General features: G+C 43.3%; 2 protein-coding genes across 3 annotated transcripts; both read right to left on the bottom strand.

Annotated features, from left to right (window-relative positions):
* Positions 1-680: 680 nt before the first annotated feature.
* Positions 681-3,685, bottom strand: TXNDC15 (thioredoxin domain containing 15). Its single transcript, XM_088536783.1, has 4 exons — positions 3,197-3,685; positions 2,908-3,071; positions 2,239-2,369; positions 681-1,415 (listed from the first exon to the last, which is right to left on the bottom strand). Exons 1-4 carry the CDS (start codon positions 3,683-3,685, stop codon positions 1,219-1,221), a joined length of 981 nt encoding a protein of 326 aa, XP_088392909.1. The 3' UTR covers positions 681-1,218.
* A 4,404-nt stretch (positions 3,686-8,089) lies between these two features.
* Positions 8,090-21,868, bottom strand: CUNH5orf24 (chromosome unknown C5orf24 homolog). Of its 2 annotated transcripts, XM_088536937.1 has the most exons (3): positions 21,791-21,868; positions 12,421-12,850; positions 8,090-10,473 (listed from the first exon to the last, which is right to left on the bottom strand). In XM_088536937.1, the coding sequence occupies exons 2-3, from the start codon at positions 12,845-12,847 to the stop codon at positions 10,433-10,435; spliced, it is 468 nt and encodes a 155-aa protein (XP_088393063.1). In that variant the 5' UTR covers positions 12,848-12,850; positions 21,791-21,868; the 3' UTR covers positions 8,090-10,432. The 2 variants fall into 2 exon arrangements, with proteins under 2 accessions (XP_088393063.1, XP_088393062.1); XM_088536936.1 differs by having other exon boundaries at positions 8,090-12,850.
* Positions 21,869-24,174: the final 2,306 nt, after the last annotated feature.

Raw genomic sequence — 24,174 nt, 5'->3', positions numbered from 1 at the left:
GCTCAGAAGCTTCGTAATGGGGGTTTATGTCAAGGCTGGGTCACGTATAGAGGCTATGCTGTGAAATCGTGCAAAAAAAGCCATGCAACGTGCCCGCTGCACCTTATTCTAGACTTGGAGCATTAGTCACAACTAAAATCACACTGGTTCTTTACGTAACACCAGACATCCCAAGAAAGCAAACATATGTTAACAGAAATTTGAATAGAATCTCACATTTATCTTGCTAATTTAGGTTGGTGATCGATTCTTCAGGGGTTGCATTTCTAGTCCTGTGAGGAAGTCACTTAAGGCCATGCAAAAGGAATGCGATTGCATCCCACAGGGAAACCCCAGTCATACACCCACAGTGCAGTGAGCTCTGGAAATGACTCTAAATGCTACAGAGAGCCGCTGCTACAAGTCAGACTGTTACTCAAAAGACTCACAGACCACAGCCTCTAATCTCACTATTAAGGGAGAAATAGTCATCCTATCTAGACTTGTACAAAAGCTTGTAAAAAATTTATTATGGCTGGTATTGTTGCATCCAAAAAACGCACAGTGAACACATACTGAGTCTTTTTAGACAGAGGAATCATTGGTTTGATGTACATTAATATTTTTAAAAACATCTTTTTCTTCTCTGTGGTTCATTTTCCTGACAAACTAATTTAATAATGCTACCTTTCACTAAGATATCCCTTTTAACAATTTATTATTTCAGGAATACTTAAGCCAGAAAATAAGAATGATCCGTGTGCAGCAACACATCCTAATGCCATAGTACACACTGCATCATCCACGCAGAAACCGTGGGTTTTGTAAAAGAAGATTCCCAGATTCCACCTGAACAGAAGCGATTTTCCTCTACTCCTTTACTAAGCAATGCCACATATACAAGCAAATATGCTGCAGAAATCTTAACTGACCTACAAAGCTCAGGAGCTTCTTAAGAGCGAAATAGAACTGTACCCCATATTTACATTAAAAATAAGCAAGTCGGAGCAATTTAATAAATACATTTTAGTTAATATTTTTCCTATGTTTACTTACCGTTTTAACCATCATGTGTTTGCTTTTTACAGATTCAGTAGTTGATGAACAAAGCAGATTTTCAGTCAAGATTATAAATTACAACCAACAAATTCAACAGTTCACTCTTACGTAATTTTAGTCCATACAAACTCCTGCTTTAGCAGTAAGCAAGAAATCCTGTCCTGGCTTCAGCACCTCAGATTACTCCTGATGTTCATGCTCTTGTCCTGGGATTAGCCACCGGATGCTCTCAGTCCGAACAGTCGCATACATTACGAAGCTAGCCAGAAAGAGTAAGGAAAACAGGAGCAGCCAGTCTATTCCTTTCGTCAGGACACTTGGCAAAGGGCCTTCCCAGTCTTCCTCGGTCACAGTCACATCGCTTTTAGCTTCTATTCCTTAAAAGAGAACCACTTGATAAGTAGCAATAATAATCATTTAATCCTAGTAAGTTGGTTATATTTGGAGCTTTTTTTCTTATTCTCAAAGTAAGGTGCACTTAATATTTTGGTGAGAGTCTTGGTATTTTAACATATCTGCCACAGAGTTTACTCATGTAGAATGAAAGGCTTATCAATGTACATGGATACTTTTATAATAAAACTTTCATCTTGTTTATCCATAGCACAAACTTTTGGGGGAGGGAGCAAGAGAGAAGCTTGGTATTCTTACTATAACAGCAAATATATACAATTCCTAGCCTCTAATGAAGTCCCTCGTTGGCCTAGACACTATTATTATTATTCAGGAAAGCACACTACAGGAGACTGTCCAACTGCGAGCTCACAACGAGGGCAGCCAGAGCACAAAATCTGGAATCCTTTAGTCCCTTCCAGCACCATCTTATCCTCCAGCACTGAAACTGTCTTATCCCCCAACTGCAGTCAACCTACACAGCACTGGCAATATTCCCAGTATTCCTCTGCCTTTATTCTCCAACTAATTATTGTGACAAGCAGGTGCTTGATCCTTTGCTGGCTAAACCTCACTGTCTCTCCTTTCCCTTTAAACACAGCCCAGTAAGATGAGGTTCTGCATTTAGCATACCCTGAAATCCAACTCACTAAAGTGAGCAATGAGATGGACCTCTGCTGCAGATGACCCCCTTAGGGTCTTCATGAAACTAATTTAAAATAAGAACTAACAGCGAGAAGAAAGCTCAGCTTGGAGCTAGGAGGCAACCCTGTTCCTACTATTGCTAATGAGAGCCAAGGTACGTACCTGTTTGATTAAAAATGAAGTCTTTCAGTGTTTCCAGTGTTCTGTCTGTATGATTAAATCTAGCCATAGGTTTTGCCCCTTGGAAAAGGAGGATGTTGGGTACAGCCACGGTTCCAAATCTGGTTGATAAACTGATTGACATAAAGCAAACACAAGACATGAAGGAAGAGAAATGCACTGGAGAAAGAAACAGCACTTACAATACAGGTAATGCCAGTTTTACTTTGATAATTTGTCACTTTAGAACAAACATGCAACAACTTTCTTGTGGCATTAGGGAAATACTTCTCTGATGAATTAATCAACATCGCAAGCTTCAGCACTGGATCAACATGTTATTTCACCATAAGGACTTGCATCATATAGGTCTTAGTTTTGTTATTTGAGAATATTGTGGGATGTGGAGGATATGTAGTACTTTTGTGGCTGAAGAAATCCCCAAAGGAAGTGGCAGAACACACTTCTCAGTTGCGTTGCACCTACTGATAGAGTTATATGTATCCTGTATGTTTAAGTTGTCAAAAATAAGAAAATAGCACAGCCAAAAATAAAAGGGACAAACAACCATTTATATTATTATTTTTACTTTTTTAAATCACTTCTGTTTTTAAAACATAATACTTTATATTGGAAATAAACTGCTATAAGATTATAGGAAGTCGCAATTACCTGCTATGCTGAGATGCATCTAGGGCCAGAAAGCGAAGAGTCGGGAACGCCCGAGGTAAAGAATTAAAATGAGGCGCCAGGTTGGCAGAGAAGCGGCACCACGGTGTGTAGAACAAGACTAACGTACAGTCGCTGCTGTTTGGGTTCAGGAACTCCATTAGATCCTTCGGGAAAGCAGAATAAGAACAGACGCAGACAATAAGACATTTAACAGAATTCCTGTACGCAGGAAGGCACCATCGAACCTGCAACCTGATATTGCCACCGTTCACTGAAAAGACTGACTGACCTGAGACACGTTGAGGATCTGCAGCGTGGCGTTGCCGAGCCCCGTAACGTTCCTCTCCTCGCAGTTCACTTTGGGCGTTTTCACGCCCTCGGTGCCGTTGGCCTCCTCGGCCGGTGCGGGCAGCACCGTCTCCAGCACAACCGGGGAGCCGGGCGCCGCCGAGGGCCCCGCGGGGCCGCCGCACTCGCCGCCTCCGCCCGCAGCGTCGCAGGCGCCGGTGGCCGAGGCGGCCGCGGGGCCTCCGCTCGCCTCCGCCGGCGCCACGGAGAGCAGTAGCGGCTGCTCGGCGGGGAGGCCGCCGCCCAGCATCGCGTCAGCCATCTCCGCCGTCCGGTACCGCGCCGGCCCGCCCGGCGCCGAGGCGCCCTCCTCGTGGCGCGCGGGCCCCGGCGCCGAGCGGCCGCCTGTCCCGGTCTCGGCCGCGGCTCCCGCGGGGCCGGCGGCGGCGCCCAGCCAGGCCAGCGCCAGCGCCAGCGCCAGCCGCCACATCCCGCCGCGGTCGCCCGGACAACAGCCGCTTCCGCCCCGCCGCTTCCGCCGCGCCACGGACGTGCGCGGCCCCGCGGACGGCGCGGCGAGGGGGAAGGCTGCCGCCATCTTGTAGGGGCGGAGCTGCCGCCATCTTGTGGGGCGGGCCGGCGGCTGCAGGTAAACGCCCGCCCTAAATATAAATATAAATAAATATTTAATTGTAGCTAGTGCTGCGGCCCAAGGAGTAATTCTGCAAATCGGCCTATCAGGGAAGCAACCGGGGCCGCCGGCTTTTTTTCCTGCTGTCACGGCGTTTATATAACATGCCACAAGCACCCGGGAGCAGTGAGGCACCCAGGTACCCTGGCTGCGGGTCTCAGGTGGAACGAGCGCCAAAAATGCTCTCCAGGTAAAAACACCATCCCCATGGGCGTACAGGGAAAATACTCGAGTGAGGCAGGAAAATAAAAAAAAAATTAATTAATTTGAGGGCCCAGTCACTACAAATTGCTAAAAACAATGCTTACAGACACAGGCCCTGTGGATGCTATACCTGTAGCAGAGCTAAACTAGGAAGCGCTCGGTAATTTGGGGTCTTTCATGCTCACGGAGCATCATTTTAGTGCTGATCTAAATTAACCGCCTTGCACCAAGGGAACAGCCACCCCCAGGCCTTGACAGGATGTTGTGACCGGTTGTTTTTATGGCACACCATGTAATTCCAGGTTTTATTATAGCACCGTGACACAGCTGCAGGCGGTGGCTGTGAGGAGCCCAGGTAGCGGCCGTACAATTTTCTGACTTCCTAACACGATGAAAAGGAAACCCAGACTCGTATAGATCGGACCACTCACCTACTTGTTTTGGCATCAGAGAAGGACAGATTCAGCCTGCCACATTTTCAGTGGCCCGTCAACTCTAGATTTAAACCTGCAGCCAGACTGAAATAGGGGGCAAAAGCCATCTAACTACAGCCATATATATATGTATATATATATATATATGTATCATTAACATATCAACCAAAGCTCCCAAGATGACAGGCAAGATAAATATTCTGGTATTTCTTTCTAGGAAAAAAATAAATCATTCTTTTCACAGCATTACGTACTTGCTGTCAGTTTAAAATTCAAGCTGGAGGGCTGACTAGTTGGAGCATTTTGAGTATCAATACACTCCTTCAGCTGCTAGTACCTTCTCCCCCTTTTTAACTATTCCTTGAAACTGTCAACAACAAGCAGGAGAGAGCTGCATCTGTCAAGAAGTGAATGAGCATTACAAATTAGGTGAGGGGAATTACACACGCCTAATGTAAAAAGTAAGGCACTGCACATGCAGATAAATATGGATGTCAGAGGGCTTTATTACAGAAATTCGGTTTTTGGTTTTACTAGGGAACACTTATCCAACTATTCTTTCTCAGAATGCACATTTCTTTGCTTGAAAAAAAAAATACTGCTCCAAGTCCAGTTTGCATTTGTATTAATATAGAAGCCAGGATAGCCTAAGGATGTGACACAGGCAGGATCTGCACTTGAGAGAATACTTAATTAGACCAGTTGATATGTGAAATACACATAAGGAGTCCAAGTCTGTACAGACTAGTCAGAGACACCTCCCCCATTCCAGCTGCATTAATCTTTTCAAATTTGGGCAAAGTGGCACATTCAATTTAAAAACTTTTTTTTTCTCTCTCTCTCTCCTGGACATGGCTGCATTTGGTTTCTAGCTCTTGGCTCTGTGTCATCAGACTCCAGCTTTCACCAACCAGAGCCCTGGATGGTCTTAGATCTCCGACACAAGTGGTGATATTCAAACCTTAAAAATAACACAGTTTTATGGCAACATACCTACATCTGAGACAGTTCTGTGGATCTAATCCAAACAGAATACTCTCCCTAGCTTAACAGAAAACAAAAGGTTTATGTAGCATTGCATTTTTTTGGTCACCATATAAAAGTAATGCGCTAATGAAACAGATATTTACACCCTATAATTACAGATACTCAGGCTGTATCATATTAAGTTGCAACAAATGTACTATCCCAGTAATTATATATTACAGACAGGGCATGATAATTTATTATTATGTCTACTAGTTCTGTTACAAAACTGTTTTCAGTGGCTCACATTTTGCTCATTTTCTTTATACCAAATGCCTGTTTTCAAGAAAATGCCTATTAGGATTTTTTTTTTCATAATCTACTTAATCTGGGGGACCTTGGAAAGAGCTCTGCTAGGGAAGTGTCTGAAATTTAGCAGAGAGCAGGATTTGATTTAAAATGAATCTTTTGTGGCACCCATGAATAATCAGCAGAGTTCGGTGGTCATTTGTGCATCTTAGGTTTCAGCAGCTGATTTCCTTCAAAATTTCCATCACGCCAGGGAAGCTCCTTCAGGGGCAGAATAGTCAGAACATGGCCTATAAATAAATAAATAAATAGAGTGAAGGAATAAATAACTAAATATGTTGGCGGTAGCACAGAGATTAGGTGGACGAAAACATGATTTAAGCATTCATGTCAGAAGCCCCAGGCTGAGGTTGGCCAGGCAAGGTTAACTTACCTACATTTGGGATGCTTGAATTTGCAATCTTTGTGTGCTCTTAGCCTGGCTGCAGCTGAACATTTGTATTTACAAATATGACCTCTTTAAGCAGTAAATTCACCTTTTAGTATTGTGCATATCTCAAAGGCCCACTCTAAATAATCAGATTCACACTAATTATTATCAGGATTTTTTTTTCACTAATTAGAACAAGCTTTTGTGGTATAAAAAAGGAAAACATGAAAGGCAAGAAGATTTATCTGTCTCAGATCATTTTAATAACACTTAGCAATTCCACAGCATTTTTTTTTTAACTTCAAAGTATTTAAAAGTTGTTAACTAATGATTCCTTCCAGCAACGCTGCAAGATAAGCAGATATTTTTGCCATGTTTGTCCTGACGTGAAAAATGAGGCTCCGCCGTCCTTAGGCCATACGGGGAGGCTGGACAGGAGCCAGCTGCGAACGCGGAGCTCCTGGGCTGCCGATCCCGTACGGCCAGGCCGCACCTCGCTCTTAAATGTTAAACAACAAACACGGAGCCACGGGCAGAATCCTGATAAAAACAGCACAGCGTGCAGGCCCGCAAGGCAATCCCTTACTTGCCGGCATTGCAGCTTTAAGTGCTAACCGGCAAGAATCATTTTCATTTGTCTTGGTAGGGAAAGACACTGTGATGACCCAGCATATTTAACAAGTACAATTTCACTCATTCACACTAAATTACTTGTGCTATTTTTAAGAGATCCTTGAGACAGGTACTCCAGAAAAGCTTAAGAAAATGCCAGTGCTGCCCCAGAGAAAGCCCTGGCATCTCATCATGCTCAAAAATAAAACATTATTAAGAATGGGAGACACTGCGGCCTTAAAAACTCCTTGAAGATGTCCCTGCTAGCAAAGCTAATGCTCCAGCATTGCTGAAAGCCATGTCAAAAAGCTGTCAGTCCTCATCTCTCGGCATGAATAAATCATAAAGCAGTTCTGTCACCTGAAACTCTGCAGAGTACTTTCCATTTATTGTTGTTCATTATGTGGCAGAGAACACAATAGCCTTGCAAAGAGTAAAGCAACTTCCAGCCCCATTAAAACCCCTGCATCATCCTATAATTTATAAATGACTTAATATCCAGTACTTAAGTCTTCCTTAAAACTAAGAAAATAAACCATTTTTCCCCCCAAGGAACCACATCCAGGAACTAATTGGATGTTGGACCAGAACGTGGCAGACTGTGGTCCACTTTAAATATATCCAGTCACTTTCAAAGCCAAATATCCAGAACCAGCAAAGCAGTTGCTATCAATGCAGCCTGACATCAGATGGCTTTCTTTTTTTGGGTAAAAAAAACTTCAAGTCTCTACAGTAACTAAAATAGTATCTAAAATGATTCATACCTGTCCTTACTGAGGGCCTTTGAAAGGACATGGAGGGGAAAACGGATGGTGCTGGCGAGCCAGAAGGAGCAGCCCTTGCAGCTCGGAGCAGTTTCTCATAGGGGAGGGCTGCTCACTTAGTGTCTGCAGCAAAGTAACCAGGAGCTGGGCGGCGAGCAGAGCACACCACGCCAGAGCCGCTTACCTGGAAATAACTACTGGAATAGGGGTTGGATGCTGCAAGAAATGCACTGCATCCAGCACTGACTAATGAGTACATCACCGCTATCCCACCTAAGTTTAGTACATAAATACTCTCAAGTTTAACAGTTTCAACATTTTCCTGTCAGTTTGTCACTTAAACTATAAATGAGACAGCAGGAGAGTAAACAGCAGCAGCACCCTGTTTCCCTTTACAAGTTAAGCTAAGTGGTCTCGCACATTTTTATAGATGTTTTAAGTCGCAATTTAAAATATATAAAAAAAGCCAGAGAAAAAAAGAGAGTTAGGTTTTAAAGTATTAACTTTATTAATAAATATACATCCATATGATGATGTAAATACAGATCATGAACACTACTCCATTCCCATACACATAATTGCACACGAGTAGCTCAAGTTCATGGACATAAAAACATACACAGTATCTAATCAGGCTTTTTACAGCAGAGGACAGGGTGCTGATACTAGTTATTTAACAGGTTGCTGTTTCCCCCAAAGTAAACCTGTGGAAAAGCAAATGGTGAAAGATTAAAGAATCACAAAGTGGTTCGATTTTCAGAATACAGATTCACCTATTTGAAAAAAAAATAATCATAAGGAAAAAGGTCTAGTCTCTACAGGAATCATAAATATATTATAGCAGTGTTAAAATATATGCATTAAAATAGAGAAGAATAAACGCCTTTTGGGGTCAGAAATGAAGCCTGCAGTTTGCAGTATGACTATTATCAACTGTTTCAACTGTCACTCTAGGGATAGCATGAAACTTCATTATACAAATGACAAAGAATAGCAGAGTCACAGCTAATGAAACCATCAGACAAAAGACTTCACATTGCTCTGCCTTTTAAAGCTCTTCAAAAAGGGGGAGGAGGGGGTAAATTCTGATCTGAATTACTCTGCATATTGCAGTTGCAAGGAATCCTTTGCACAGACACATCACTTTTCACTGACAAAGCTTGGTTTTGCCCTGACTGAACTCCAAGATCTTTTGGATAAAATGAAAATATATTCATTCAGAACAGAAATTTTAATGGCTCTCGATACATAGTTACTTTGATCAGTTTAAATCCAAGATATAAAGAACATTTCTTTAATGACAAAGCTAACTGCTGATTTTAAAAATACTATCTTTGCTATCAAAGTTAGCCACTTCTGATGGTATCTGTATTTCTTTTCTGTCAAAATATGGTGCTAGCATCTTGAATATGTCCAGTGCAAGACTTTATAGTAGCAAAATTATTTGGTTTTAAAGTTAAGTAAATTTAATCAAAAATTGAATAGTAGTTACTATATGTATATTAAACAGTGAACTTGTATAGTATCATTAAGGAATAATAGCAAGCTAATACATTTCATTTATGTTTAAATAAGACATGTTAGAAACTTGATAATTAAAAGAACTTACTAAAAACAAACTTGACATGTAGATCATCTTCAGAACAGTGTTAATACACAACAGTGATCCTAGCTTATGAAGAGCTGAATGATGATACGTAATATAAAATAAGCAATTTACCTTACAAGAATCTTTATGCTGTGGGAAGGAAAAGGCCAGTTCTCCCATTGCTAGTAAAAAAGTTTAGGCAATAACATGCTCTTTCAGTGTTTGTCATGGAAAGACAGTGTTAAAAAAGCACAATGTATTCTGTAGACTATATATATAGGCAAAGCAAAGTATTTGAAAATTCCATTCATATTTCACTTTGAATCTTTTAACTTTTTTGCTTCCCCTCTCAGCATGGCACCAGTAAACTACAGTCAAATATAAAATAAAGCCGGAGCAGGAAATGCCCTGCAGGGCCCTTCTGGTCTCCTTGCTAAGTCTGGGGTGCCAAGCAACCCTCTAGAGACTCTCTGAACACCTTCCTGCTCTACGCTCATCATTTCCCAATTGACAGTGTTAATTGTTTTTACTGGGATTATATTTTGTCTGACATTATTAATAAACACTGTAATGAACAGAAACTGCTTAGATGATTTAATTATTTCATCAGCATACTTGAATACAAAACTCATTATACTAGCAGAACATTAACACATCTGCATTATCTCCTGACACACAGCACAGCACCATTGAGTGGATGCACAAGTGAGAAGGAAACGGGAGCAAACGGGATTCGCAGGAGGAGGTAAGAAGTGGAGTTTCTCCAAGGTACAGTGGTGACATGCAACACGTTCCTTGCCAGCGAGGTGGGACGCTCCTGTCGTTATTACATTCAGCTGAAGAGGACTGCTTTCCCAGCTGAGTTCAGGGAAGAGCTTAAAGCAGTCTTTGTTGAAAAATCATCTCATTAAAAACAGCCGATACAATACAGATCCTGAGGGTGAATTAATTCACGTCAACATTTTGCGTGTGTCAGAAGTTACATCGTTCTGAGAAAGATTGTTAAATTTCCTACTTGCGAGTTTCTTGAGGAACAGAACGTCTAACTGGATTCATAGCTTCAGCACGGAGAAACTACATTTTAGTAGCAGTTTAGCTGCCGTTAGTTTATATATTGACTAAGGAGCCATCCAGTATAGTTGAGGTTCATTGTCTTAGTTGCCAGTGCATACAAAGTCCCCCCAAAACAATTCAACACACCTATCGTAAAGTACAGCATAAAGTCCAGCTCATTATGTGTTAGGCATCACTGGAACACCTGAAGGCTTGCTGCTTTTTTCCTGATAAAAAAGGTACGAAACATCACATCTGTTTCTCAACTTGTCATCACTGAAATCAAGAGTTCTCATGAAAATGACAGCAGGCCAGAATAGCATTTATGTTAACAAAAATTATCAATACCATTAACTCATTCAGGACAAGCTCTAAATAACCCAAAATATTTCTGCTCCCCAGAATTTAAAGACTTTATATGCCCCCCGATATCTGAAGTTACAAATTTATCATAAATTTATATTATACTTAAAGCAACTTAAATTTAATCTTTCTTCCAGATGTAAGAAGCTTTAATACCAGTAAAATAAGTTTAGAACAAACAATATATAACACTGAGGATTTTTTGAAATATAAAGTATGTGCACGTTACACACACACGCTCTCACACTCCCACACTTAAAAAAAAAAAAAAAAAAAAAGACACACCCAGTTGAAAAATGGAACATTTCTTTTGGAAGCAGGGAAGGGTTTAGTTTGAGTCAAGAAAGGTATTTATAGTTAACCAACAACGTATTTTTTCAGCTCGCATGCATAGGTGAATTCCTATGAACTGCTCTATATCTGGGGGCTAGCAGTGCAGTAAACTGCATCCTGTTTGCACCAGCTATACAGTTCGCTTTTATAAATCATGAAAATGGTGTCCTTTGGTAGATATATAAGCTTCCATAACTTAAATATAGTATAAGTGTCAAACAATGAGATAACTGTATTTCTAGGACTATCTAGCAAAACTAAGTCTGAAAACTTGGCAACAGTATATTTAAAAAATTTAATTTGTAAACATTATAGATTAATACTTTAAAAGCTATTAAACAGCTGCCAGCTAAGCGCAGACTTTAAAGGCAAAAAAGCAGTGTAAATAGCTATTTACATATTTATGAACATACTGTTTAATATTAACCAAGTATGTAACTAGAATGGACAGTACTTATTTCTTATAAAATACTTCAGATTTCAAAGAATTATTTGTGATTTGGTAGGTGTGCTATTAGGCATAAAAAAAAAACACACAGCAGAATCCTGTAACAGCATAAAGAAAAGAAGAGCCATCATCTAAAGGCAAATTAGTTTGTATTAATAAGGCGCTGTGAAGCTGTAATGTGCTATACAAATGCTAAGTTTCCTTTAATATTTTCAAAAATATTTTTGGAACATTAGTTGAAATTGACTTAATGCTACAACTCTAGAAATAAGAGTCTCCTGAAACCAGCACTTCAGAAAAGGTTCTTAAAAGTTTCTAAGTATCTATTTGAGGTCTGTATAAGCTCCGGCAGAAGTGGAAAACGTATCTTGCTTTCTATTCTTTCCTATTTAAAAACACAGAGGATCTCAGAATTTTGCAGTTGCTCCTAGTCAAAGTCATCAATCTTTTTTTTTTTTTTTTGCCTTGATCAAGTAGGACCTTATCTGGGTAAGTTCTTTGTTGTGGCATATGCCACATCATGAACCAGTGGCCAGCTAATTCTATCCTTATTTCAATTACTTAATGCATAACCACACAGCTAGATTTACCAGAAAGTGAATGTAAAATTGAGGACATGAGCATTACTTAAAAGTATACACACCAAGGCATATGTGTCACTTCAGATTTTCTTATAAATTATGATTTAAAGGAAAAAGATAATATCTTTATACCAATGCCCTCACAATGTTGCTTTTAAAGTTAGTGAACTGCACCCATAGGCCATGGCATTATTTGAATAAAAATAAAATTTAGAGAGTCATAATTCTGCAAACACTACAATAAAATGCAAGAAACATGCCAAAATTCAGAGTAAAGCAGATTAGTAAGGAATTACTAATTCTTTTCGTTCATTCATTAGGCTGTTTGATTTTGCTGCTGGTTTCACCAGGGGCATGGACTCCTCTGTTATGCACCATAGGGTAGGGAAAAGCTGCACTGCCACAAGTATAACTTAGATTTGCAAGGCGTGAGAGAGCTTTAATGCTACCTGGAGGTCTGCCTGGGCTGACTTTGTATCCCGCTGCTTTAGTTGTACCCAAGGGTCTGCCTGGACTTGTCTTAAATCCAGCTGCTTTGGTGGTCCCCAGGGGTCGACCTGTGCTGGTTCGGTACCCTGCTGATTTTGTGGTCCCTGATGGTCTCCCACGTTTGCCAGATCGGTTGAGGTTTTTCTTTTTCTTCAGTTCATCTTTTGTCTCTATATTCCTGCCACTTGTGGTCTGCAAGTGGGACTCATTGAGGGCATCTTGTCTCTGGCAGGCGATGGGCTTGTGGCCGACCGTGTGGCCGTATTTGCTTTGCTGGCTGGCATACAAGTCAAACTGCTCAGCCGCCCTCACGCTGTCTTCGTTAAGGCAAGAGCTCTTGCCGGTCCCACAGAAAGCTGCATTGCCGCTGGCAACAGGGTGCATCATTTTCTACCAAAAACAAGAGAGACAGATATGTATCAGTGCATAATAATACTGCAGCCTTCTACAAGAAAGAATCCTTCAGGAGCTACCTCTATTTGTTAAGATTAGTCAACTACTTTGACTATTCTTAGCAGCCTTGATGTCAGTAAATTAGCTTTTTAGATAAGAGCGAGCTTTCATTTGAGGGTTTGCACTGCAACCCTTCCACCACTAAAAGTGACTATCTAAAATAGTATTATTCAGACACACATAATTAGGGAAGAAGTGCATTAAAAATGAAAAACAGCATCTCAGCAACCAAGAAAAACAGTATTTGTTCACTCACTATGATTTCAAAACCTTTCTAGCCAAATTTCCTCTAGATTTTAGCTGTTCTAGCTGCAAGATTAACTTATCATATGTGCACCAAAGAAAATACAAGCCCCTTGAATTAGTCCTTTGAAGATTTTTTACTGCAACAAATTACTAAAAGACAATCACTTCTGTTGCTTCTTTTGAAATTATGTATGCAACAAAACAGTTGATAACATAACAGTGCCAAAGTTTGGGAAAGCAGAGGTATAAAGTTATCCCAGTAAAACACAGAAGATGCCAGCCTGCAGAAATTTCCACATTACTGTCCCAATTAGAAGAGCAGATGCAGATTGCCAATGATACCAACTCAGTGGTAAGAAGCTACCATACTTGTACGGACGCATATTGCAACAATACTGCAAAACAAGCATGACCAATGCCAATAATAGTTTTACAGAACCCACATTTTTTTCATAAGCTTAAACAACTTCATTTGTGCTTAGCTACAAACCCTGGAGAGGTAGAGTCCCTGCACCTCTCCTCTACCTGAACGTTAGGGCACACTAACCCTGACTCCTATGGATGAACTGATGTCTAGCTGCTGGAAACCATGTGAGGCCACAGTTGTCATCACAAGCAACGTCTCTGCATCAGCTGGTTATGCTGAAACCAGTTACGCCAAATCCCTTCAGCAGGTCTATGGGGGCAGAATCACATGCACGCACAAAAATATGTTACTGCTGTTCTAAATCTTTTATAGTATTAACAATTCTAAACATGCACTGCATACGTACCGATTCAGGGGGTAAAAATAAACTCAAAAAGTAACAAGAGGGCATTTGACCCATTCAGCTCTACTGACTCTACAACTTAAATATACTCAAAATACTTCGCTTAAAACAGTAACGTTTAACCATGCTGAAGACAAGCAATCCAAACAGCATCTGGCACTTCTGGAACATTTCTGTGCCTTACAGTTATGCTTAGTAGGCCAAGTAGCTGTTCCTGTGGAAAATTTCTCTAGCAGATAAGGCCTAGAAAGCTTACTATATTTTTCCAAAAGTAGAACTGAAATAAATTCAGCAACCTACAGCTGAATTCTAAGCAACCAAAATTAAATTCTACCACTAACTACTGATTTTTTTAAAAATTTTCTTCTTTATTTCTTTTTTATTTTTCATTTACCCAGGGGTACGTCACAGTTCCCTTTTCTTCTACTTACAATGGTTACATTTCCTGTTTGAACATTCATTTTATCTTGGCTTGTAAGATGCACATATCACAGTGTCGACATTATTCATGTGCAAATATATGAATATGATTTTATTTCAAATATTGAAATTATGATAGTGATATAGCTTAAGTATTGCATGGTTCTAGTAGAGCTTAGCTAAGTACAACAATTCTGGTTTGTTGAATTGGGTCACAGTAGAGCAAATGTGAAGCTACTGCTATTGCAGATGCTCACTAGGAAGCGAAACAACTAAAAATAAATAGCAGTCCTGCACTTAGCAAAAAAAAAAAAAAAAAAAAAGTAAGCTGCAGACCAAGAGAGCAAACTGCCTTTTTTTTTTGTGCAGCCACAGGAAAAAAAAAAAAAAAAAAAAAGCTTAATGTTTTCTACACTAAGCAATCAAAAAACCTTCCATTTTAAGAAGTGTTATCTTCCTTTAACCCTGCTAGAAAAGGCTCACAATATTAAAAAGACAAAAAAAAAAAAACCCTGAAATTTTTTCATGACGCTTAATTGCAAACATAAGGGTGCTGATACTGATTTTTGCTGACAGGAGTCGCAAATTGCTGGTGAAGGGCCATTCCTCTGTTTGCTGACATGCTGGAGGACACTCGGAGAGATTGGGGACATTCTTTTCCCTGTGCTCCCTGCAGCGCAGGGATACTGGCCGCGGCCCCGGCAAGCAGCTCCAGCTCTACGGCCAGGAAGCGGGATCAGCTCCATTGCTCGGGACGGTGGCGGGGAGCAGCTCCCAGCCCGCTCCTGTTTACCTTCAGCATTCTTAGCTCTGCTTTTCCTCCTCCTTACAGTCCTGGGGATCTTTAGCACAGATTCCAATCATTCCTCTTTCCTGGGGAGAGCTATTGCAGGCACTGCTCAGGACACTGCAACAGCCTTGGCATTTGGCATTTCATCACCAGTTGCATGTGTCTGTAGGTCCATCCATAAAAATTTCTAGTACCCATAGTCTGTATTCTATACAGAATTCTATTTTTATTTTAGACATTCTTTTGAGAGATTTTAAGATACATTACAATTTTGTCCTTAATTATACTATCATGGAGATTTCCAGCACAATTTTACTTCACTCACGTTACTGTGGGGAATAAAAGAATGCCGTGCACACACGGCACGAGTCTATCTGCAAAGTAGAAGCAAGTTTCTTGGCAGCGAGATCTACAGTATAAACAAGAACTTGTATAAAATACAAAGCTATCCAAGTTTAAAAATCACACTCTAGCTCGATTGTATAGCCAAACATATGCAACTTGGTGTGCAAGCATTCTGAAATAAAACTGACCAGAAAAGTTTCCAGTGAAATCGAACTTACTTGTTTTAAACACGTAAATGTATATGTAAAAGGTATTTGCAACAGTTTACTTAAATCACTTTTTTAAACTTTATGTCTCTGTGTAAGGAAATAATTCAGATGAGAGACTGTAGTAAAAGTCCTATTTCACAAGGATTTTTTTTTTTTTGCTGGAAAGTGTCCCCAGTGGGGTTACTGTTTGGATTCTTTCTTATTCAGTAATTATTATTATTATTATCTTACAAAGATAATAATACTGGAGCAGAAGGGAGGCAACTGGATAAAGGAACTTTGGAGAAATGGAAACAACGTTAGAGATTCCCATGCAAAGGAGGACAGAAGCTTCACTGCTGCAGGAAATAAAGAAACGAACAGGCCCATCCGTGTGGGAGTTGCAACGCCTTAGTGCTGGGGGTATCTGGACACAGTAAAGCCATAGCTTCCAATGTATAGCCCCACTGCCATTCTTAACAACCTGCATGGTTAATCCGTTCTAATGGTAGTGAGGTGAGTTTTAAAGTTTTATTCTGTTTAGATGACTGCTACTGCTCTGTCAATACAGAGTATACAGAGCTGCCATTAACATTTTTGCATTTCAAAATCAATCTTGATCTCACTTGTTGGTTTCTATTGGAAAAAAAAGGAATTATATCTAAGTAATACAGACTCTGAAAATAAGAAATTTCACCTAACTAAAAACCACCCAGTGATTTATAGGCTTTTGGGTGGACAGAAAAAGTGGTTCCTTGTATCATTAATTATAGAGCAATACATTGCCCAACTCTAGCTTACAGCTACTGAGACATCTCCTAGCAGTATGGCCAAGCTCTGTATTTGAAACTATGCAAAAAACAATCAAACAAGACAAACGAACAAAAAAAAAAATCATGTCTTGTTCATGGCACAAGATTTTAGGAACAAAACTCATCGAAACATACTACATTAAAAAAAATCCTCTTGGGCTGCGCCTGCACAACGGTGCCTTTGATAACATTCATCAGACATGGTGCCCTTGGCCTCCTACATGGGTAGAATTTAGCCGCCAGCGCAGACGAGACAAACACACTCAAAAGCAGAGAAAGGAGGAGAGCCCACTGCAAACAGGCTCTCAGGCACTGAATATTTTATACAGAGTACTGAACCTGTGACCCATAGACTGCATTAAACAGAATAATCAATTCCAGAATACGAAGTGGGAAGCTGTTCTGAGCTCACCAACCCCAGCTTAGTGTTTTCCTACTATAGCAGAGCTCAGCTACTTCAGCTCCACGAGCCGCAGCGCCGAGAGGCCAAGCACAGACTTGCGGCAAGTGCTTTTGAATTCTGGCACAACATGCTTTGAATCAAAGTCTTTGAACAAAAACTGGAAGCACATCTGTGTTACAGCTTTTCAGATGATGAATACCAGGAAAGGTAACCCTACTGCCAGGGAGGAACAATTCTGCTTAGGAAAAGACATTTCAATGAGAGTTAGTACATAAGAAACACTCATTTTTTCCCCTCTGTTTTTTCCACAGCTGAGCTAGTGATGGTTTCAACAGTATTGACAGGGCCACAGAAAACTGTTTACCAGAATATTTTCACCCTGTCATCCAACCTTGCTTACCGCAAATATATATGATGTAGTATATAGAAACATAAGTAGCTACAAATATTATTTCTATATTAATACTTTCACTGTCACTTCCACTAATTAAAAGACTCTCAGTGAAGCACAGGACCAGCTCTGTTCAAGGTCTTCGCATAAAGAATGCTCTGTGCTGCTGACAACAGTGGGCAGGGACCACGGCCCTGGAGAATACCAAAGGCTTTGGGCTTTTTGCAGGGGAGGTTTAAGCAGCAGCAACATGGTTGTTTTACCTTTCCAGTCCAAAGATTGTAACGCAGATATGATTATTGGGTTTGTTTTCCCCTTTTAGAATTGTGGCTGTGATAAACACTTTCATCACTCAATTTATAAAATAAACTGCATCTATTAAAACATTTTTTCAAGTGTTCATTTCAGTCAGCTCCTTTTCTACATGTTAATTCTTGTTAAAGCCTTGCCTGATTTTTTAAAAACCCGTAATTGTTTGGTTTCTCAATGTTGCACTTTATCTTGAAAATTCCCGTAAATGTAAATATTTAAAAGCATCTAATATGAAATTCTGCCTTCAGTGGCAGAACATACATAATAACATTTAAACCTATATTTGAAATATGATCTACCTCTGAAGCTAGATAACCAGTTTCTCCAAAATGTGCTTACGAAACACTTCTTGAAGTTAAAACCGATTGCATAATCTGATTTTTCTCATCATTTGACACAAGGTAAAACATATTTTTAAAAGCTAACATATAAAAACAATCTCTTTACAGAAGTGACTTGCTATAGCAACTACAATAATGACAGGAGACTGCAAATAGAAGAGATAACATATAATTTTGAAAATAGACAGTTTATTTCTCAATTATTCTTAGTGCAAAAAGACTAAGAAATGAAGAATTCACTGAGCCACACAATAAATTACAACTGTAATCCTTTTCCTGCTGACCCAAGGTCAATTTTTTCACTTAATTGTGAGGAATGGCAAAAGACAGTGAAGCTGGGGTGGCAGAGGTGAAGGGTGGAGATGGCAATCACCTTTCATTGCTCCTTCCCAGGCGTGCCAGGGGAGCCCTCCCTTGTCAAGGAGTGCGGCTCCCTCTCCCACTCCTTACTCAGGAGCTAGAATCTGGAGGAGTCTGTGCAGCTTTGGGAGCTCCAGTCTTTTTTCCAGCCCCTCCACATTATCTGAGATCCAAAGGGCTACGCGCACGCACCCAGGATGCATTCTCTGGTCTATATGTTGTATGTTATCTATCTTTTGTCTCTGTTATGTGGACTTGAGGGCAGTGCCAGTCTGGCCAGGCCCCTGTGTACTCTGAGATGGGCTTTCCCGGGGCTCAGAGGGTGCCTGGCTGCTCTTGCTGGCGCCAACACAAAGCAAACACGATGGATGCAGGAGACACACGATGCCTCCTCACGTGGAGGCTACACCACACGGGCGCTGCCCGCTCGAGGGCCAGGAGCAGCCCTGCGAGGGCAATTACTAGACAGTCTGGGCATGAGTCTGACCAAGAGTTTGGTTAATGGGCAAGTGGGGAGGCATCAAGTTAGGTGGGTTTATTTGCCCGAGGGTGAAGGGATTAGCAAACTTATCAAATGTGATTTTTCTTAATGGACTACTCTAGATGTTCTACTGGGCAGTAGGTGGAAGCTGCTCCTGTTCAGGCTCAATTCAAAACTGATGATACCTAACAACGATAAAAAGGACTCAGAGAAACCTGCAGAAACAGTGGTCACCAAATCCTAAACATCAGTTCTAGATCTACTGCAGAGACCAGCTCTGCTCCCTAAGGTTAGATCTTGCTGGGCATTAGCTAGGCCAAATGTTCTGCAAACTGTGAACTTTTAGGGACGGACTGTGATTTGATCACAGAAACAGGCAAGCAGGTAATTGATATGCTCTCTAATACATATATATGTATATATGTCTTTTATCTAGGAGTAGGTTTTTATGAGACAGCAACGTCAGGGAAAAAAAAATAAGGCGAGATGACTTTTTCCCATCCCAAAATAAAGCTAACACAACCATACAGTGACGCTGAGAAACACAACACATTAAAAGGCTTAAATACCTTCACAGAAACGAGGATCATGTCAGCCACCTAATTAACTGTGCGCCTCCAATGACCCTGACACAGTTGCCAGGACGGTTTCACCATCAATACAAACCACTCCAAATGGCCAGCGTTACTGAACGGGATAATCTTGCCCTTTCCTCTTTGCCCACATTCCCTTTCTTTGTGCCAACGCTATTGGGCAAGAGCAGGATGAGCCAAAACCAGGGACCTGATCCTGCTGCAAAGTAATGTGGCAGGAAAGAAAAAGCAACACTTTGCTGGCAAAGCAGGAAAAACAGGGACGCACATTTTTGTGAGAGCACAGACACAGACTGAGGTTCTAGGTCAGCCTAAATTGCTCTACTTAGTAGCTGCCAACTGTCTCATTGTCCTCTGGTCTCAGAAAAAAAATTAGACCTCAAAAAAAAAAAAAAGTCTTTTTGACATCTTAATGAACTCAGGAGAGGGTGTTTTCAGCACAGGGAATGGGGCTGCAGAGAAAACCACAAGTAGGAGCAGGGCAGCACAGAGTCAAGGCACCACCAGGCAAGAGAGACCTGGATTCCTGTTGCAATGTGCTGCAGTATCAGATCGGCTTAAAAAAACAAAATAGCAAAATGGCATTCTGATTATTCTGTGGTTCTGTAATTACCAAACTTCAAGGTGATCCAAATATGGATACGAATGACAGAGCAGGTAGAGGGAGATCTTTCTATTTATATATATATATATATATATATATAAATAAAATATATATACATATATATATATATATAAGAAAAAAGGATTACTGGTGTGTGTGAAGCTGTCCCTTCATCTCAAAGCGATACTCCCAGGTAAACAGGAATAGACCTCAGCATAGCCTAGAACAGCTCAGAGGAGGAGGAGATGCTCCTTCATCTCGCTGGGTGTTCTCAGCCACCTCTTTTCTCCCCAGGGAACAGCCCTCGCCGTAGTCTAGAACAACAGCTCCAAGAGGTGGGAGATGCTCCTTCATCTCCATGGGTGTTCTCATCTCCCCTCTCCTCTCTCCCTAACCAATCTCCTCCCACGGGAGGATTTGAAAGCATCAAGAGAGATCAAATATTCATCAAGGCTGTTCTCAACTCCTGGCTGCGGTCTGAGTTCTTGGTGTGCTCTTCTACAGTGTTTCTCTGGGACAGAATTAGCATGGGGGCTCCAGACCCCTATCAACACACCCAAACGTGTCCACTGCCATGTCCTTAGGCTAGAATGCAGGAAGACATAAAATGCATTTGTTGAATCCAGAGTCATTGGACAAATATGCAGGATTTTGTGTTTAATGTAGCATCTAAAACTTGAAGGATGCAGACCAAGAAAAGAGTTGCAGGAGAAAGTGACGTTTCAAGATTGGAAAAGAAACCATCATTTAAGACATACATTAGCCTAGAATTCCTCCTTTCATTTTGAAAAAAAAAAAAAAGAGAGAGAAAAGAAAAATTACATGGCTCAAACTGTTACTTTCTCAAGAGAGACAATCCAGAGAGAGTTGCAAATTAAAGGTGCAACTATTCACTAATTAACCTAGAAGGATTACGCAGCAATAGGCATGCACTCGACTATTTCTGGGCATCCCCAGGAACATACACCATTTACACAGGCGGTGCGTACGCTGAGTGTACTAACCCGCGGCACAAGAGAGGAATGCCAGGGGCACATGGCATTCAGATGCCCCGAAACGCGTGCGATGTGAACGAAGACACGAACTAATCCCGTTCGTCCAGGCAACGCATTTCAAGGAAACGTAAACACGGGCCGTTGGTACACACTGAAATTCCAGGTGTTAATGGGGCTGTGCTGCAAGCACGCAGCAGCGAGCAGGGCTCTGCGTACCTGCCCAGGCCGCAGGTGAGGGGCCACACAAAGGGGGCCACGCGGGGGGCTCCGGCGCGTTTGGGGCCGCTCGGCCACCACGGGGGCACGAGCAGGAGCGGCCTCCCCTGCCGGGACAGGCCGCGCAGGGCCCTGGCCCGGCACGGAGCGGAACCGGGTCCGCAGGGCAGGGCGCAGGTGCCCTCACCCCGCCGGGCCCTGCTCAGGGCTGCCCCTGCCCGGGACATTCCCGTGGGGGAACGGTTCTTCCCCCGCGGCCGCGAGGCCTCGTCCGGGCTCCCCGCCCCGCGCGGGGCACTACGCGGGTCAGGCCCCCGCTCGGGCTAAACGCGGCCCCGTTAACGGCCCCGCTCCGTCCCGGGCCGCGCAGGGTGTGGCCTCCCCGGACACCCCAGCGGGAGGAAGAGGAGGAGGGGGGTGACGAAGGCCCTGCCTCTACCTCCCCCACCCCGAACCCACGGCGAGCGCCCCGCTCCGCCGCCCCAGAGCGGGGAGGGGAGGCCGAGGCCTCTCCCGGGCCCGCGGCCTTCGCCCCGCTCCCCTCCCCCGCCGCCGGCCGCGTCTCCATCTTGCCGCGGCGCTGAGGGGCGCAGCCCCGGCCCGCACCTACCTGCACGGATCGGCCCGGCCCGGCCTGCGCGGCTCGGCGGGCGGCTGCGTGCGGCGGCGGCGGCGGCCGCCTCCCCCGCGCCCCGGCAGCGGCGGCGGCAGCGGCGCGGGCAGCTGCAGGGAGCGGCGCTGCGGCGGGCGCGGGCGGGCGGGCGGGCAGGGCGCGCTCCCGGGCGGGGCCGCGCCGCGGGGCCGCGCCGCGAGCCTGCGCCGGGGCGGGGCGCGCGCGCCAACGGCCGCCAACGGCCGCGCGCAACGGCGGCTGCGCGGGGGGCGGCAGGGAGAGGCGCGGGCGCTGAGGCGGGCGCGCGAGGCTCGAGTTAGATCGTTTGCTAATTTAAGCTAAATAAGTGCAGCTTGTCCCCCGCTGTTCTCTTAGATTCGAAGTGGGGAGTCTTGCCTGCACTAGGAAATACTGACGAGGGAAAAACAAACCAGAGTCTTGGTGTAATCTTGGCACAACCTTGGCGGCCGGCGGGAGCAGAGGGCGGCCTGGCCCAGCGGCCGGCCCCACGCTCAGCCCCCCTTGCTCTCCCTCCGGCTCCCTCGGCCGTGTCGCCGCCAAGCACCTTGTCCCCGGGACAGCACGTGCTGGTGGATAGTGAAAGCGGATCAGAATCACGGCCGCTCCACGCTCCAGGTACTGCCAAGGGCTATGGGTGATCCCCGATGAAGCCAAACACGTCCTCATTTTCCTGCCGTGCTGTGGGGATGCGAGGTGAGACGCTCACCCCACGCACCATGGCACACGCTTCGTGGCCCGCTCTACTCCGGGGGTTCTCTGCCCTTGAAACAAGGGCTTTGAACGTAAAAACAAGCAAAACCTGACAAAAACTGGGAACAAGCAGCTTCTGCTAGCATCTAATTTTGTTTGCTTCTAAATATTTTTGTCTCCTGCTGCTATGGAGGGAAGCGCCTGCCGCACCCCAGCCCTGCGATACTCCATTTCTACAATACTCAAAGCTCTGCAGGCCAAAAACTGCTGTGTGAAAGTGTAACATCCCGCCAAGAGCATCGTTTGTGCATTTTTTTGCCAGTGTTTCCTAATGGAGGCAGGACTCCTTGCTTCCAATATAAGAAAGCAGTGGGGGAAGGCAGCACTTACTTAGCTTAATTTAGCAAATGATCCAGTATGAACCTCCTTCTGGCTTGCTGTTTTCCAGTGCTCCCTGGAAATGCTGCTTCAAAGTGAAAGAAGTGGAGTTCAAGTAGCTTTTTGGTGTCCTGATATTTTCCTCTTAAATACCCAAGAGCAGATGGTGATGGAAGTCAGGGTGCGCTCAGCCTCATTTATCTCTAAAACGTTTTGAACACAAGAAAACGCAGGAACGGGCAAAAAACACGCAGTGAACTTGCACTCGAAGCACGGGGAGGTCCCATTTCCAGAGCCCAACACGGGTTCCAAGCCACGACGGCCGTTATTAATAATTTTTTAACTCACTTGCACTACATTTTCCTGAGATATGATTTAATTTACCTCTGCTGATATTGGTCAGCTTGACAATTTTGTATCCTTCAGCTTGAATAAAGAAAACTATTTAAATCTGTTTCAAATGAGAGTTCTCTGGAGAACCAACATTTGGGTGGCAATCACTCAGAGTAATGGTCATTTATTTAAAAGCAACTGTTTCCACTGTAGCCAAAAAAAATATGAAAACAAATCTCCTTGTCAAGGATTGCATAAACATTTTACAAAATGTACATTTTGGGACAAATTTGAGTCCAGCTGTGTGCCTTTTATCTTTACATTTTTAGATCGTTCTCCGCCTCTGCCCCTGCCATACGGCCACGGTTAGCTGGAAGCCAGAATTTCTTCTGCAAACGCCCGAGCTCTAAGAACACAAACTTGTTTAAGCTGAGACCATATTTGGAAGAGATCTGGGTCAAGAAAAATAATCAAAAGGAAAGTGCATTCCTGGGACATCACGTGGCGCGATGGGAATGCGCACACGCGTCCCTGTCCTCGGGATGGGACGCAGCAAGCGCCTGCACCCAGCGGGCACGGAGCAGCCGGGCTGGAAGAGCCAGGGCTACACTGACCTTCACACGCGGTTTAGCGCAGGCCTTGGAAAAGGGCATTGGTGTAAATTGAAAAAGAGCATTTGTGTAAATTAAAAAAGGGCATTCTGAATAGCAGTGTGCCATTGATACATGTTTCCGTGGCAAAAAACAAGACCTTTGGAAACCTACACAGGCCCCATTCTTGCAGCTGGGCATACCTGTCTCTCTAACCGTGTCAATAATGTTAGGGAAGTAACGGGGCAAGCGAGGAAAGGAAGATTCCTGCCCAGCGCAGGGAAGCCGCTGAACAGCTCGAGCTGCCCCCGGCCGCCCGGGTGTTCCCCGCTGCAAAGGGCCCTTCTGCCACGGGAGCCGTGTACCGGT

This window comes from Tinamus guttatus, unplaced genomic scaffold, assembly GCF_059628265.1.
Source record: "Tinamus guttatus ecotype Peru unplaced genomic scaffold, ASM5962826v1 Tinamus_guttatus_pri_ptg000710l, whole genome shotgun sequence".
In the NCBI taxonomy this organism is placed as follows: Eukaryota; Metazoa; Chordata; class Aves; order Tinamiformes; family Tinamidae; genus Tinamus; species Tinamus guttatus.
This window is presented reverse-complemented; position numbering and strand designations above follow the sequence as displayed.

What these genes read in the sequence shown, in the direction of transcription:
- CUNH5orf24 (XM_088536936.1), bottom strand. Translation starts at nt 12,847, where the DNA reads ATGATGCACCCTGTTGCCAGCGGCAATGCAGCTTTCTGTGGGACCGGC.
- TXNDC15 (XM_088536783.1), bottom strand. Translation starts at nt 3,685, where the DNA reads ATGTGGCGGCTGGCGCTGGCGCTGGCGCTGGCCTGGCTGGGCGCCGCC. An exon ending in GATGCATCTCAGCATAGCAG is followed by an intron (nt 2,370 to 2,907) that starts GTAATTGCGACT and finishes TATGTCAATCAG; the next exon opens with TTTATCAACCAGATTTGGAA. An exon ending in CTTCATTTTTAATCAAACAG is followed by an intron (nt 1,416 to 2,238) that starts GTACGTACCTTG and finishes TTCTCTTTTAAG; the next exon opens with GAATAGAAGCTAAAAGCGAT.